Here is a 13002-nt window from a genome sequence, read left to right as displayed (position 1 = left end):
CTTGACAGATCATAAGTAGATGCGGGCCGGATGGCTGCAAAAAGGTACCCTGTTTTCCACGACTCAGCGATAAATGGGTCAAGGGAATGGGAACTGTTCCACACGCACACACACACGCACACAAATACAGAACGCACGAAACGGTGCGTAAAATACGCTCGAAAATCATTCAACCCCATCGATCCAGCAAGATAAGAAGGAACCCCAGTGAAAAGGGATGGGTTACATCGTGGCTTGTGTTGCGTGTGGGTGTGTGTGTGTGTGTGCGTTGAATGATAGATTTTCTTGATAGACGCCTGTCGTAGATAGACACGATGACAATGATTAAGTGCTGCGTAAACGTATGCGCTTGTACGTGACGGGTAGCCGGAACAGGAGACGGATTGTAAAATGACTTTTGTGCGTTTGTCGCTCTCGAGGTTTGATATGGATGTGGAAAGTGATTTCCAACGAAATTTGAACACACCGAAAAGATTAATGTAAATGCAAGGGTTGATGTGGTGCTTCTGCGATGAATTTGTTTCATAAAGAAAACAACATTGTAGAAAATATGTCAAAACTCAAATTGAAATATACCACGCGTTGCGTTACTTCAAAACAGGTGTGGCCCTGTTACTTATTTTTTGTAGCTAAAAAATATACAGAATGAAGCTTCATAAGATTTGAACCGTAATTATGAAGCACCGGACAAGATAGATGATTAAATTCCAATATAGATTGAAAGTATCTAAAACTACCAGGCGCCTCCATCTGTTATCTCTCAATATTGTTTTATTTAAAATATTTTACCAATTCTTAATCAGCCCTTGAATTACGTTTACTCCTAATTTATTATAATTGATTGATTGATTGACCCTCATTCAACTGAGCCTCACAAGTCACATATTAAAGAGATTTAACTTATTTGTATTTGCGAATGAGTTTTGAGTAATAATATGTTTAATATTGCGATGTCTCCAACTATTTTAAAAAAATCGTAATTATTGTTATTATCAATCGTAATAATGTTATGTATGTAATATAATGTTAGTATTATAAATATATGATAAATGTACGGTCAATTCGATTTGGCATTCGATCAACAGAGGATCTGGCGATGTATGCTGTTAGGGGACATCAAGATCGCCGTCACACGAGGAGTTTCGATCGCTATTAGGAATTTACGAAAGATCTTGGCGATAAAACAAATCTCTAACGTCGAACCCGGTAGACGATCTAGATGATTTTTTACCTCGCGTAGTAGTGTGTTTGAAAATGTGATATGCTTCGAGTTATTTAGTATTATATTCGGGTGAAAAGAGTCGGCTGTTGCTACCCATTTCTATTATTTTTTTATTAGCAAAAGAACGAAAAGGCTGAATATATGTCATGCAAACTACATACAACTTCTAAAATTGTAACAAATTATATATCACACCTATAGAAAACATCGACCTTGTTGTGACGAAATAGGTTGGGTTTTATTTAGTTAGTTCGCAATTAACCAATGACCACCAGCCTAAATTTCAGCACGTTAGACCTAATTCTGGTCGTCGGCGACAATGCCATCTATCTGTGAATCGTAAGATCCTAAGATGTCAGATTCGATCTGATCGTTATTTTTTATAATGAACAATGTTTTACAATTTTATAAACAATACTAGCATACTTGACTAAAAGACATAGAGAGACATCTCGATGGTATGAAACAAGTTGCGCCAGACTTTAACAGAACAAAACTGCTACAAAGCTCTCGTCTACTCCATGGCAAGAACTTACTATTCGGCTACTCGGCACAAATAAGTCTAGTAATCCAGTTATGGCAGTCATGTCCTGAGAGATCGTTACGCCAAGCAGCCAACGCTGAGAGACTGTAGGGAGGCAACGGATGTTGTACATGGGTCTCTTGCATAAAACATCATGAATTGTTTTTTGCGTATTATCATGTTTGTCGAGCATAAACGGAACCACGGAACACGTAATAGGACAGACAAGTGACAGAGCCACAAACACTGCCACCGTGCACCGTTCGTCGATTCAAGCACATAAAATATGTACACGCTGCCTAACCACAGATTCACCAACAATTGAATAAAGTATAATTAAATGTTTTGTGCAGTGCTTTGCCATTGTCTGATTTGGTACCGGTTTTGTTTTCCGAAATGCTAACAGGGAGCAGTCTTTTTGTATCGTTTTAGTAGCGTAACTGTTTAGCATATCTGATCATTAAATCAATTTTCAATGTGAGCTCACAACAAAGGACACTTTCCATTGCGCATATGTGCCTGTTTTAAGTCCCTTTTTACCCGACATGATGATGATTTATTTTATGAAGCATAAAGTTTTGCTGTGCGTACACGCTGACGCACCGAGGCTCGTTGCTGCAGTCATTAATCTAAATATTTATTACACAGCACCATTGACAGTATCCCGACATGAATTGGGGCCTCGTTGACAAGGCCTTTCAAGCCACCCGGGCCCATTTCCTTCGAGGAAGACTACTCCTTCACCTACCCACCGGCACACAATAAAAGCGCTGAAGGACTGCCATTATTCTTCTCGTCATCGATCTGCCGAACGGTTTGTTAGCTCCTACTCACAAAAACGGGCTGCTTTCAATTGAGCCCGATCTCGAGCAGCGATAAAAACCTGAAAAGAATCACTGCGCACTATGCACTATGTTGCACGATGTTGGTGCGATTGTAAGGATCAGTACTCTTTTTTCCTTCGCTACTTTTTCCGTTGTTGCAATCATATTCTGTTTGTTCGTCGTGCACACATCGCGATACTAGACTACCTACCGTGACCTTTCGTCACGCCTTCCTCCGCTCGGGGGTTGGTGGTGCATCGCATTTCAGCCCTATTTCTGCTGCATACCATCAGTAAATCCGGCACGGTATGAGTTCCATGATGGATGGTTTCCATTAGCTGTCGAGTGTGCCGTTTCTCGAGTGTCTGAGCCCTGTTTTTTATTTTGCTTTATGTTTTTTGTGTAACAAGGTGATGCAGAACCAAGCCCATAAAACAAACACAATTGCGGGGCAGGGCAACACCGGAAAACTGAAGTACGGGCAAGTCCTCACTGCGCACCAGATGAACAAAAAAATATGCAATTTGCTAGCATCCTCCAGTTGCACTAGTGTGCGTGAAGTGTGCTGCAAATGTCAGAGGGTTGAAACACGGTTGCATCACTCGAATGTGACGATCGTTTCCTTTTTATTTGCTAATGGAAATCGGTAAAAGTTTGTTTGAAAGGGTGGGATACCCCCATTTACGGTGTTGGTTTTTAATCCAGTTAGTCATTTGTTTGTTTTTTATCCTGTAACTTTGTACAATGTACGTTTGTTTTTGTTTTGTTGGTCATCTCCATTTTAAAATCACAATATGTGAGGATCTTGTAATGCAATTCTTTAGCTAGTTCTGACGAATTCCACGCCAAATTGCGTAACAGAAAAAACGACTAAAAGAATGATCCATTAGAATTTTGCACTTAAAATTTTGAGCTTAGGAAGTGGCTTACAGTGCTTTTTGACCAACGCCATTTTCTTTTTTAATTTAAATAATATTGGCGTTAAAACGTCGCGAAAAGATTCAGTGCATACACGCTGGAAAATCGCCTCAATACCAGACGAAACCTCATTGTCTCATCATGGATCCGGGACTACTATCCATCACCGCTGTTCTTTAATATGATGTTCCGGAGAAAGTAAGGATGCAGAATATTTCAAAATTTGCCTTAAAATACACGATTTGGTAGATTATATGCTCAAGCAAAGTAGGGTGCGTTTGTTAATTCTTTGGTTAGATTGTCACTACCGGGACTATGAACGGGGAGATTTACTTATCTTATGTAGGAGATGTCCCTAAGGACTGTCTACCAATGCAGCTGCTTTCACTATAGCAGCTATAAAAGAAATCGGTTGGAACTACGTTATTTTATTCTGTGTTTTCTACGTGATGCAATTTAATGTGATTGAAAATAGCATAATAAGTTAACAAGTATTTGTTTTTGTGCTGTGAATTTATTAGTTACCGAGAGTGTCCTTAAAATAATTCGTGAAATCTTGAAACTGTTTAATCATTCGTCGGAGATTAGTTCATTAGAAAGTTCATTTTTTAATTTGTCCTTAAAGTTCATTAATTCGAATAATTAATAGCTGATTTAAAAAAAAATTGATCTATAATTCCCTTTGTTAAAGATTTTGAATACATGTAATGATATACATTATTGATGGAGAGCAGCGAGACTTCTACCAACATTAAATTACCATTTTTTTTTAAATATTAATAATGTAATAAGATTTGTCCTTATACAATAATAAAACATTGAATATAAATTTTTGTAACTTTCTTTCAAATATAATAAATAAATAAATAAATAAATAAATAAATAAATAAATAAATAAATATTGTATATTTACAACTCCTTCACAAAATAACTCTTTAAAGCACATTTTTATTGTTTAAAAATTAATTCAACGCCATTAGATAGCTTCGTCCATAACAAAAGACTTTGAAACTATTTGACTGCAGACACCTCGAAGCTCTCACTTTATCGTTTGAAGTATAAATGCGCACGACGGAATACCGAATTGAGCAATAAAAATGGCAATTTCGACCCTCTAAACGATTCAACGATGTTGATCTTGCCTTTGTTCACTGGTTACAGCGAAACATTAATGGTCATTTTGCCGGCTACGGCGAGTATCGTTAAGCATCAGCCGTCCGTGTCCGCGTTGCGTGCTTAATGGTGGGGAAATAATTTAACCCTATCCGCTTAGCTTGAGCATCTGTTTGCGAATTGCATTTTTTAATGTTCTATTAAAAAGCTAATGACATATCAGCCCGCCTTTCTTGCTTTGTTTTCAGATGCGTCTTTTGATGGTGTTAGAAAGTTTCATTAATCTATTTAATTTAAAAGCAATTTATAGCTTTGCGTTGAATACAAAAAAACACTGTTTTAGCTTACTGCCTGTTATGCTCTTTGTAAAAACCGACAGTGTGTTCACGGAACAAACAGTAGAGCAAAACAACTTGAACGTATATTTGCAAACGAGAGAAACTTGAATACTTTTTCTCTTCATCCCAGTGCAAACATAACGATCCCAAAATGTCTACACTTTAGCTACGGAAGGTTGACCGCATTCGTTAACCTTGTCTCTACCGGCAGACACCGAAGCCCACTAATTTGATATGAAACATGAACGACAACCATGCGAAGGATGTGTTTCATGCCTTCATGTTCGTTCCAGTTTATGTTTGACCGCCATTCCCTCCAACACCTTCCAGTGCCTGGATTGCTGTGTGTGTTTTTTATCCCCCATCGCTTCTGCTGCTCACACGCCACACAGCTACCTGCAAGTTTATTAGTTTTTGCATAAATAGCTTTATTCTTGCCGCATCCAGACATGGGAAGCAAGTGCAGCTGTCACATGACGTTCATCCACGCTCTAACGATACCCAGTACCAGGCGCTTGGCTTTGCACCAGCCTGTCCAGATCGCTCCGGTGTTTTGCAAGCAACGGGATCGTTTTTTGTTGTTGTTGTGCCGCACGGTTCAAGGGGAAAAAACGCTAAAACGTTGCAACTAGGTTCACGCAAACCGGTCCACCGTCCTGTGGAGTGATGTTAGGGTAAAGTTTTCTGGTATTTGTCTACGTCAATCTGATGAGTGATGAATGTGATCATGATCCGGCAAAAAGTTCAACATTGTCGCACGGTACGAATGTGAAACAGAATTTGTCCTATGATATGTTGTGATGGTAAAGCGCAATGCATAGCGGTGTAAGAGTAGTTTGTTGTTTTATAAATAAATCTTACCACACCGTAAACCAATTGTTTGGTAACTTAATTTTCACTCTCATATTATCACGTTAAGCTAAACTTTTTTTTGGAAAAACATAGGGATTGATTTAAAGACTTGTCGCATTCGAGCAATCCTTTTCTTCTTATTAGCTTAATGACCTACTAAGTCATATGGGGGAATGGGTTTTTAAACCATTAGGAAGAATTGTATGTTATCTTGACATTTTTTAAAGTTCATACTATAGAAAAGATGCTCAAAAATTATGCTTCCCTCAAATATGAGGCACATGCTTCTGGTAGTCGAAAGCCTCCCCAGTATGGTTGTTCCGTTTGAATGTGATGAAGGATGAGGAATCTGAGCAAGCATCCAAATGTCCAAAACTAAAGTCCGAAAATTAATGTGAATAGAATTAAAAGTATCAGTTCGGCAATGTCGTTTATAAAGACCGGAACCTACAATAATCCACTGGGCGCCTCCATTGCACAGTGGATACTGACTGAGAATTATTTTTGATTTTATATCTTTTAGCTTTCCGCTTGCGTAGTGTTTTTGGATAAAAAGCTAGGCCGTTCTAACCAAAAAAAAAAGGGGGTTAATAATACATTGAGCATTTTGAGTACATTACACAGAACAAATGAGATGAAAAAACCTTATAATACCGGTGAAAAAAATGTTCAATTTTTGTAAAAAGTTTGTACAATTTAAAAAATGGAAGGATAGTAACAGAATATTTTGAAAAAGGTTATCAAAATATATATAAGACTAGATTAAATATTTTTTCTGGACAAAACTGATGATTCTCTAACTCTAATTATTTATACCAGTATTTGTACAGGCTGCATCCCCTGAGCATGGTTGGACACGGATACAACAAATTTGTCGTACCAATCTGATACTAATAACACGAATGAGAAACATCAAGCGCAGTTTATAACGATAATGCTTATGTTAAACTATCACAATCTAATCATTTCCTCCATCAGACCAGACACACATTCGCCAACTAATCCGTGTGATATCTCTACAACTATTCATTTAAATCAAATCCCGATTAAATTGCGGCCTAATCTAACCGTCCAGTTGCAGTGCAATGTCACTGCTTCCGAGCCCAACCGATACGCACGTAAAACTGGGTCACTGGCCGATCCAATCGTCCACTGAATAATGTATTCCTAGCTGCAACCGTACCGTCCCGGTTATGATTGCAACATTTACTACCTTTAGATGTATTGAATTAAGGTTAATTGGAATCGTAATTTACGACCGCAGCGATATGTTGTCGTTTCGCAAATGGAATGTCCATCTGCCTGTGCAGAGGCATAAGAATGCTTTTGCCTAACTCGGCAAAGGTACCGGTGCTGGACGATGTGATTATGAATGATTTACTGAAAGCAAAACTAAGACCAGACTGGGAAGGAATTTTGCTGCCCCGTAGAAGAAATTGTCATCAAAGATTTATGATAGTTGGCAATTATTTTAATAAATGTATTGTAACACTCTTCTTTTCCATTTTCTTTTCTTTGCAGGAATTGTCATGGCAATCGTGAAGAAATTCTTCTGGGTAGAAGAAGATGCGATAAATAAGCTGTGCTTCCGTTCAGTTTTTTTTAATTGTAGCCGCAAATGTAAATCAGGATATTGTGTTACAGATTCCTAATATTTGACTGGGTATTATTTTAGTGACAGTTTACAGAATATTTTGGAGTTATCTGTCAAAAACCCAGCAAACAATGTACATTTAACATGATTTTTTTTTTACTTACTACTGATACGATACAAACGAATCGTATAAGGATTAAATTTATTAAACACTAACCAGTATATTTTTTATTTTGTAATGCATGAAAACACACCCAAGAAGCTAACCAAAACAGAAATAAACATAAACCTAAGGTTTCGGCTTATGTCCCACCTTCGATTGATGTTTTCGTTGGTTGTAAGAAAGCAACCGAAAAGAACCATTTTTCGTGGTGGGACAGAACCAACATGAAATCCATATCCGTGACAGTAGGACTTTATGGTACTTGTACATCTGCAGGATAAAGCCGGCACCGATCGTCGGCAGTATTGCTCCGTGACGAAAGCTCGCATCGAAACGAGTTGCTGCGGGAAATGTTGAAATAAAGATAACCAAATCAAACAGTTCAAACCGAATCCAGCGCTGAAGGGAGAAAGCGAAAGCGAGTTTTCCTCAGTTCTCGACGCTCAATTCGTCCAATACGTCCTAAACCCACGACCGGCAACGTGGTTGGATGGTGCAGTGCAGAAGCAGAAACGTTTCACTTAAAAGAAAACGGAAAGTTTATAACAATATTTGATCTGAACCAAACACGCAAACACGTACACCGACGCTTGAGTGACGTTCAAAGCGAGATCTTTCGCAGGGGGGGGAGAAAAAAGAGCCGAGCAAAACATTTACGGAAAAGTGTAAAGCTTGTCTTGAGGTGACTTTTGCCCATACCTGCTAGCCATTTCATCTTGCGAGTCACGTCCTCGTCGGCACAGGTTTGGTTCATTTTTTCTCCAAACTTTCCCCAATCCAAACATCACGTCAGCGGTACTGCCCGCACGTCGAACGGACGGCTATAGCGTTACAACGACCGCCTGCCGAAAACTGACACCGGCAAAACAACAACAACAACAACAGCAAAACCTACGGAAGAACCCTGCCCCACAATTGCCTCCCAAAATGTCGTCCAGATCAAAGGAGAAAGTAACGGCCGCCATTAGGAAGTTCTTCAAAAGCTCGGAAAGCAAGAGCAAAGAAAGTAAAGACAAGGATGGTAACGGCACCCACACGGCCGCACCAACAGATGCTACAGATTCGAACCACCTGCACTTACCCCACGGTCACCACCATCACCCGCACCACTCGTCGTCTGTGGCGACCGTACACACCGGTCCGGGGGGCAGCGGGAGCGGTGGACCGAGCGCGGGGAATGTGGCGGGCAGTGGGCCGAACGGTGGAAGCGCAGTGTCGAATGGCAACAGTGGTAGTAATAGTAGCAGCAGCAACAGTAAAGCCACCACCGACAGCCCCATGAGGCGATTACGATGGTGAGTTGTTGGCTTAAGGATTCGGTTTTATTTGTGTATGTTTGTGTGTTTGTGAGTGTGTGTTTTTTTAGTCTTGTTTTATGGTCCAGGTTTGCTAAAGCAATTTTATGGGATTATATTGAAGAAGTTAGTGTTACATGTGCAGGGTTCTTATTGCCTGTGGTCTTTGCTTGTATGTTTATTTTTCTTTTACATTAAAGTAGTTCCTGGTTAGTATAATTTCTTATATTTTCCTGATTTTGGCTTTAGTTTTAAACAATATTAGGACTGTAAAGCAGTTTTCTATATTTATATCCACATATTTGAGGAATTTTAATACATTGACTAATAGAACTGTGTCACCATGAAGACCACCATGCTTTCCACCTGACCCTTTGTAGTAAAGAAAATCAATAAGCTGATCAAATTCATCCTGGAGCAATAACGTTGAAATTCATTTTAAGTAAAAACTAATTTAGTAGTTAACATAACCTTTAGAAAAAGGAGCAATTCTATAACTCAAAATAAATAGTTTAAGGCTCCGGACTGATGTATCGATCATACTATCAGTCGAGAGACCATCGAACGTTATGATATTTAATTTTACAATATGTAGATCCTATATCCTAGAAAGCTTACATATTTACTGTAGAACTACTGCCTAGCTGTACTCATTCGTATTCGTAGTACTCAATTCGCATTCATGCCAATATTATTCATGCAAAATTTAAAATATAATATAAAATATACATAACATAATATAAAATATAATATATAGTTGTACTCTTTTAGAATCAGTCATGCAGTAAAGAGATACAGGAGATTAAAGTTTGAACGTATAGATTGAAGCAATACGTGCAATGAGGTTATCTATTATCTGCAATGAGGTTACTCTATTAATTCTGTATAGGTTCTCTACAACGTAAGCTTCGACCAGTTATCCCTAAGAAAAATTACTTTATTAATTTTGAGACAAAATTTTAAAAAATTTAAAGCTCTACGTTATCCCTAATTGTTTGCATAACTTTTAGAGAAATATAATGTACATAATATTGGAATAGGTCAGTTTGAGAAACATAGGTTCTGAAAATTGTGTCACATTTGATGTGTTTTAATACTAATGTTCTATAATGATTTCCCAATTCAACTATGTTTTGCACGTGTTTTTCTCAATTTTCAGTGTTGTGGCCCCTACCACGACTCCCATGGTGAACGTTCCTGTATCGAAACCTCTCGACACCACCATCCGTTCGAGGCGACTTATGAAGGAGCTGAAGGAAATCGAACGGTTACAGCACTCACGGACGGATCCATGCTTTACGGTGAGTGCAAATAAAATCCATCCCCCGTTTGGCAGGATGCGTTCTAAAACGTTTCCCACGCTAATTCTCATTTTTGCTCGTGGTTTGGCACTCTTCAAAACCCACAGGTAGAGTTGATGAATGATAATCTGTACGAGTGGCACGCACGGTTGTATCGGATCGATCCCGATTCACCGCTGGCCGAAGATTTGGTCGAACTTAACATTCCCTTCATCCTGCTGCATCTGGTGTTCCCGGAGAACTTTCCCTTTGCACCGCCATTTATGCGCGTCGTTGAGCCACGGATCGAGAAGGGTTTCGTGATGGAGGGTGGCGCCATCTGTATGGAGCTGCTGACGCCCCGTGGATGGGCGAGTGCCTACACGGTCGAAGCGATACTGATGCAGTTTGCGGCAAGCTTAGTGAAGGGGCAGGGCCGTGTGTCGAGGAAACCCAAATCAGCCAAGGATTTCAGTCGGTAAGTGCAAATTAATTTAACCACAAAAAGTTTATAATCGTGAAATAAGATCGCAATTGTAATATTTTACTGGTTTTTTTTAATGTTATTCAACTTGCATTGTATTTTTGTGCATCTGCATCCTGCATCTAAGATACGCTCTTCTTGGAATTCATACTATTGGAACGTTGTTTACAATACGCTCCAACTGTTTACAATTTTTTAAACCTCCGACAAGTGACAGTCGGAGGAGCGAATAAGTTCTAAAGTAAAGATGTAGCCCGAACCAAAAGTTCTCGAATTAGGTAATAAATACGGGGCGAAAAGGCTTTTCGCTCTCTCTTCCAACGAAAACTCCACCAACGGCTCGGTAAATATACAGAAAGGAAATTATCCGAAATTCACTCGCCAAAAAACACATACTGATAAGGAGTCAATTGAATCGCTTTTCAACATCAAGAAGATTTTAGAATCTTGAATTATTTTATATTTTAAACATGAAAATGTTTTGATTCAGCAGGACACCTTTTTTTTATATTTGATTAATCTCTGTCAAACCCGGCAAGGCAAGTTATAATACTTGTGGAGTATTGTAAGTGCTGCTAGCCTTTGATTATAAATATCTGTGGTTCTGATTTTTTAACTAAAATTATTCTATAGGAACCACAAATAAAAATCATGTTGAAGAAGATATTAAAAATGTTAAAATAAGCTTATTATTGTTAAAGTGTAATTAACACTTTTTCATGTTAATTATGCAAATAATTCAAATGCCCCAAATCCTATTATTTTCAACTAATTTAAAACTTAATCAATTAACTTCGATCCATCTATATATATTAAGATTTTATTCCAGATTAATGAAATACGGTAAAAAAACATTAATATTTGTTATAAAATTTATCTTTATCTTTTCCAAACAGACGGTCAGCAGAGGAAGCCTTTCGATCGCTGGTGAAAACACATGAAAAGTATGGTTGGGTAACGCCCGCCCTCAACGATGGTTAGAACATTGATTTGAAACACAACAATTGTTCTCCTTACGATGATGTCAGCAAACAAAAGAGAGACCGGTCTGGTCAGATTAACCGTCTCATTGCATGTGACAAACTATACACCTTCTAGCTAATAAACGGCTCATATGTTTCATCATTGCAATAGTAACTTTATACTACAAATTCATTACGGGACACGTCAACCAGTGCTAGCGAAAGGATCTCATGTCAAGCACACAACTAAAAAACCCTCTCCTAAATAACTCTATCCTTCTCATGCTTTAAATCGATTCGAGAAACAATAACGTAAAACAAAAAAAATGACGAATAGAACCATTACATCCGTATATCAAAAACTGGTGATAATTTTCAATATTTAATATGCGGTGCGATTCCCGTGCGTTGTAGAACATTGAAAGGAGTAGTAGTAATGAGAAGAACTATACAACGTTAAGTTTTTAGAGCTTTGATCCGTTTGGGTTGGAAGCATAAAGAAGCCAATTGGAAACACACGCTCCAGTGTGTCTCTGTGTCTCTGTGTGTGTGTGTGCGTGTTGTTTTCAACCCAAACCTCGCCCGTTCCCTCCCGATGCAATGTACAAAAACGATGAATAGTAAACGCAAAACAGATTAATAGTTCGAAAATCAGATAGGGCATACAATGTATTTAACTGTGTCAAGCGATTCGTACCGAGATGTGAAAAAGCATGTGGAAATTAGGAACAGTACAGCGGCAACAAACAACCATTGTAAACAAGTTGGAGTGCTCGCTTCACGGTACGGCGTGGAGTAGCACAATAGGGACAAAGCCGCTAAGCCACACTCTCCAGGCAGATCGGGTGGGCGTAGTCCGTGGCGAAACTATGAAGCTATATGTTCTAAGCGTTTTGGGTGTAAGCACGTGAAATGATGAAAACAAACAGCTACCGACTCGTGTGCTCAAAGTATTATACATATGCAGCAGCAGCAGATCCTTTACAGAAAGCTCTTTCTTCGCTTGTATTGCGTGTTATGGCTGAAGTGAGAAGGGCTCAGAAAATGTGGCTTTGTTTATGAAATTGTTCATCACGTATGGTATAAGATTTTTGTAAATAAACGGCATATTTTAAATGGTACGAGATGTATTCGAACGAACGAACATGAATGTGGTGTTTTGCGAGTTTTGAGACGCTTTTTACTTATCGAAAGAAATTAAATAAACTTCTGTTCATTCGTAGCACATTTTACACCACTGTAAAACGGGCAATAATACACCATTAATGTAGCATTTGTTGGTGTAATTCTAAGCCTGAGCACCGTACGAAATTGGCAAGGATTCGCAAGGATTGCAACATTATTGCACACCACAAAATGTGCAGACTTTCCCACAGCTGCATCTTGTCGAACGTAATAAGTTGTGAGCGAAGAATTTTGTGGCCGGTTTGAAAA

General features: G+C 38.7%; 1 protein-coding gene across 1 annotated transcript in view; it reads left to right on the top strand.

Moving 5' to 3' along the window:
- Positions 1-12703, top strand: part of LOC128302049 (ubiquitin-conjugating enzyme E2Q-like protein 1) — a 36908-nt gene extending 24205 nt beyond the window's left edge. Inside the window, exons 2-5 of the mRNA XM_053038763.1 lie at positions 7824-8842; positions 10002-10143; positions 10251-10600; positions 11503-12703. Coding sequence (XP_052894723.1) covers positions 8475-8842; positions 10002-10143; positions 10251-10600; positions 11503-11587 — 945 coding nt within the window. The 5' untranslated portion in view covers positions 7824-8474 and the 3' untranslated portion in view covers positions 11588-12703. The remainder of the gene's footprint in view (positions 1-7823; positions 8843-10001; positions 10144-10250; positions 10601-11502) is intronic.
- Positions 12704-13002: the final 299 nt, after the last annotated feature.

This window comes from Anopheles moucheti, chromosome 3 (assembly GCF_943734755.1).
Source record: "Anopheles moucheti chromosome 3, idAnoMoucSN_F20_07, whole genome shotgun sequence".
In the NCBI taxonomy this organism is placed as follows: Eukaryota; Metazoa; Arthropoda; class Insecta; order Diptera; family Culicidae; genus Anopheles; species Anopheles moucheti.
Note: the sequence above shows the minus strand (reverse complement) of the source record. Positions and strands in the feature narration are given on the sequence as shown.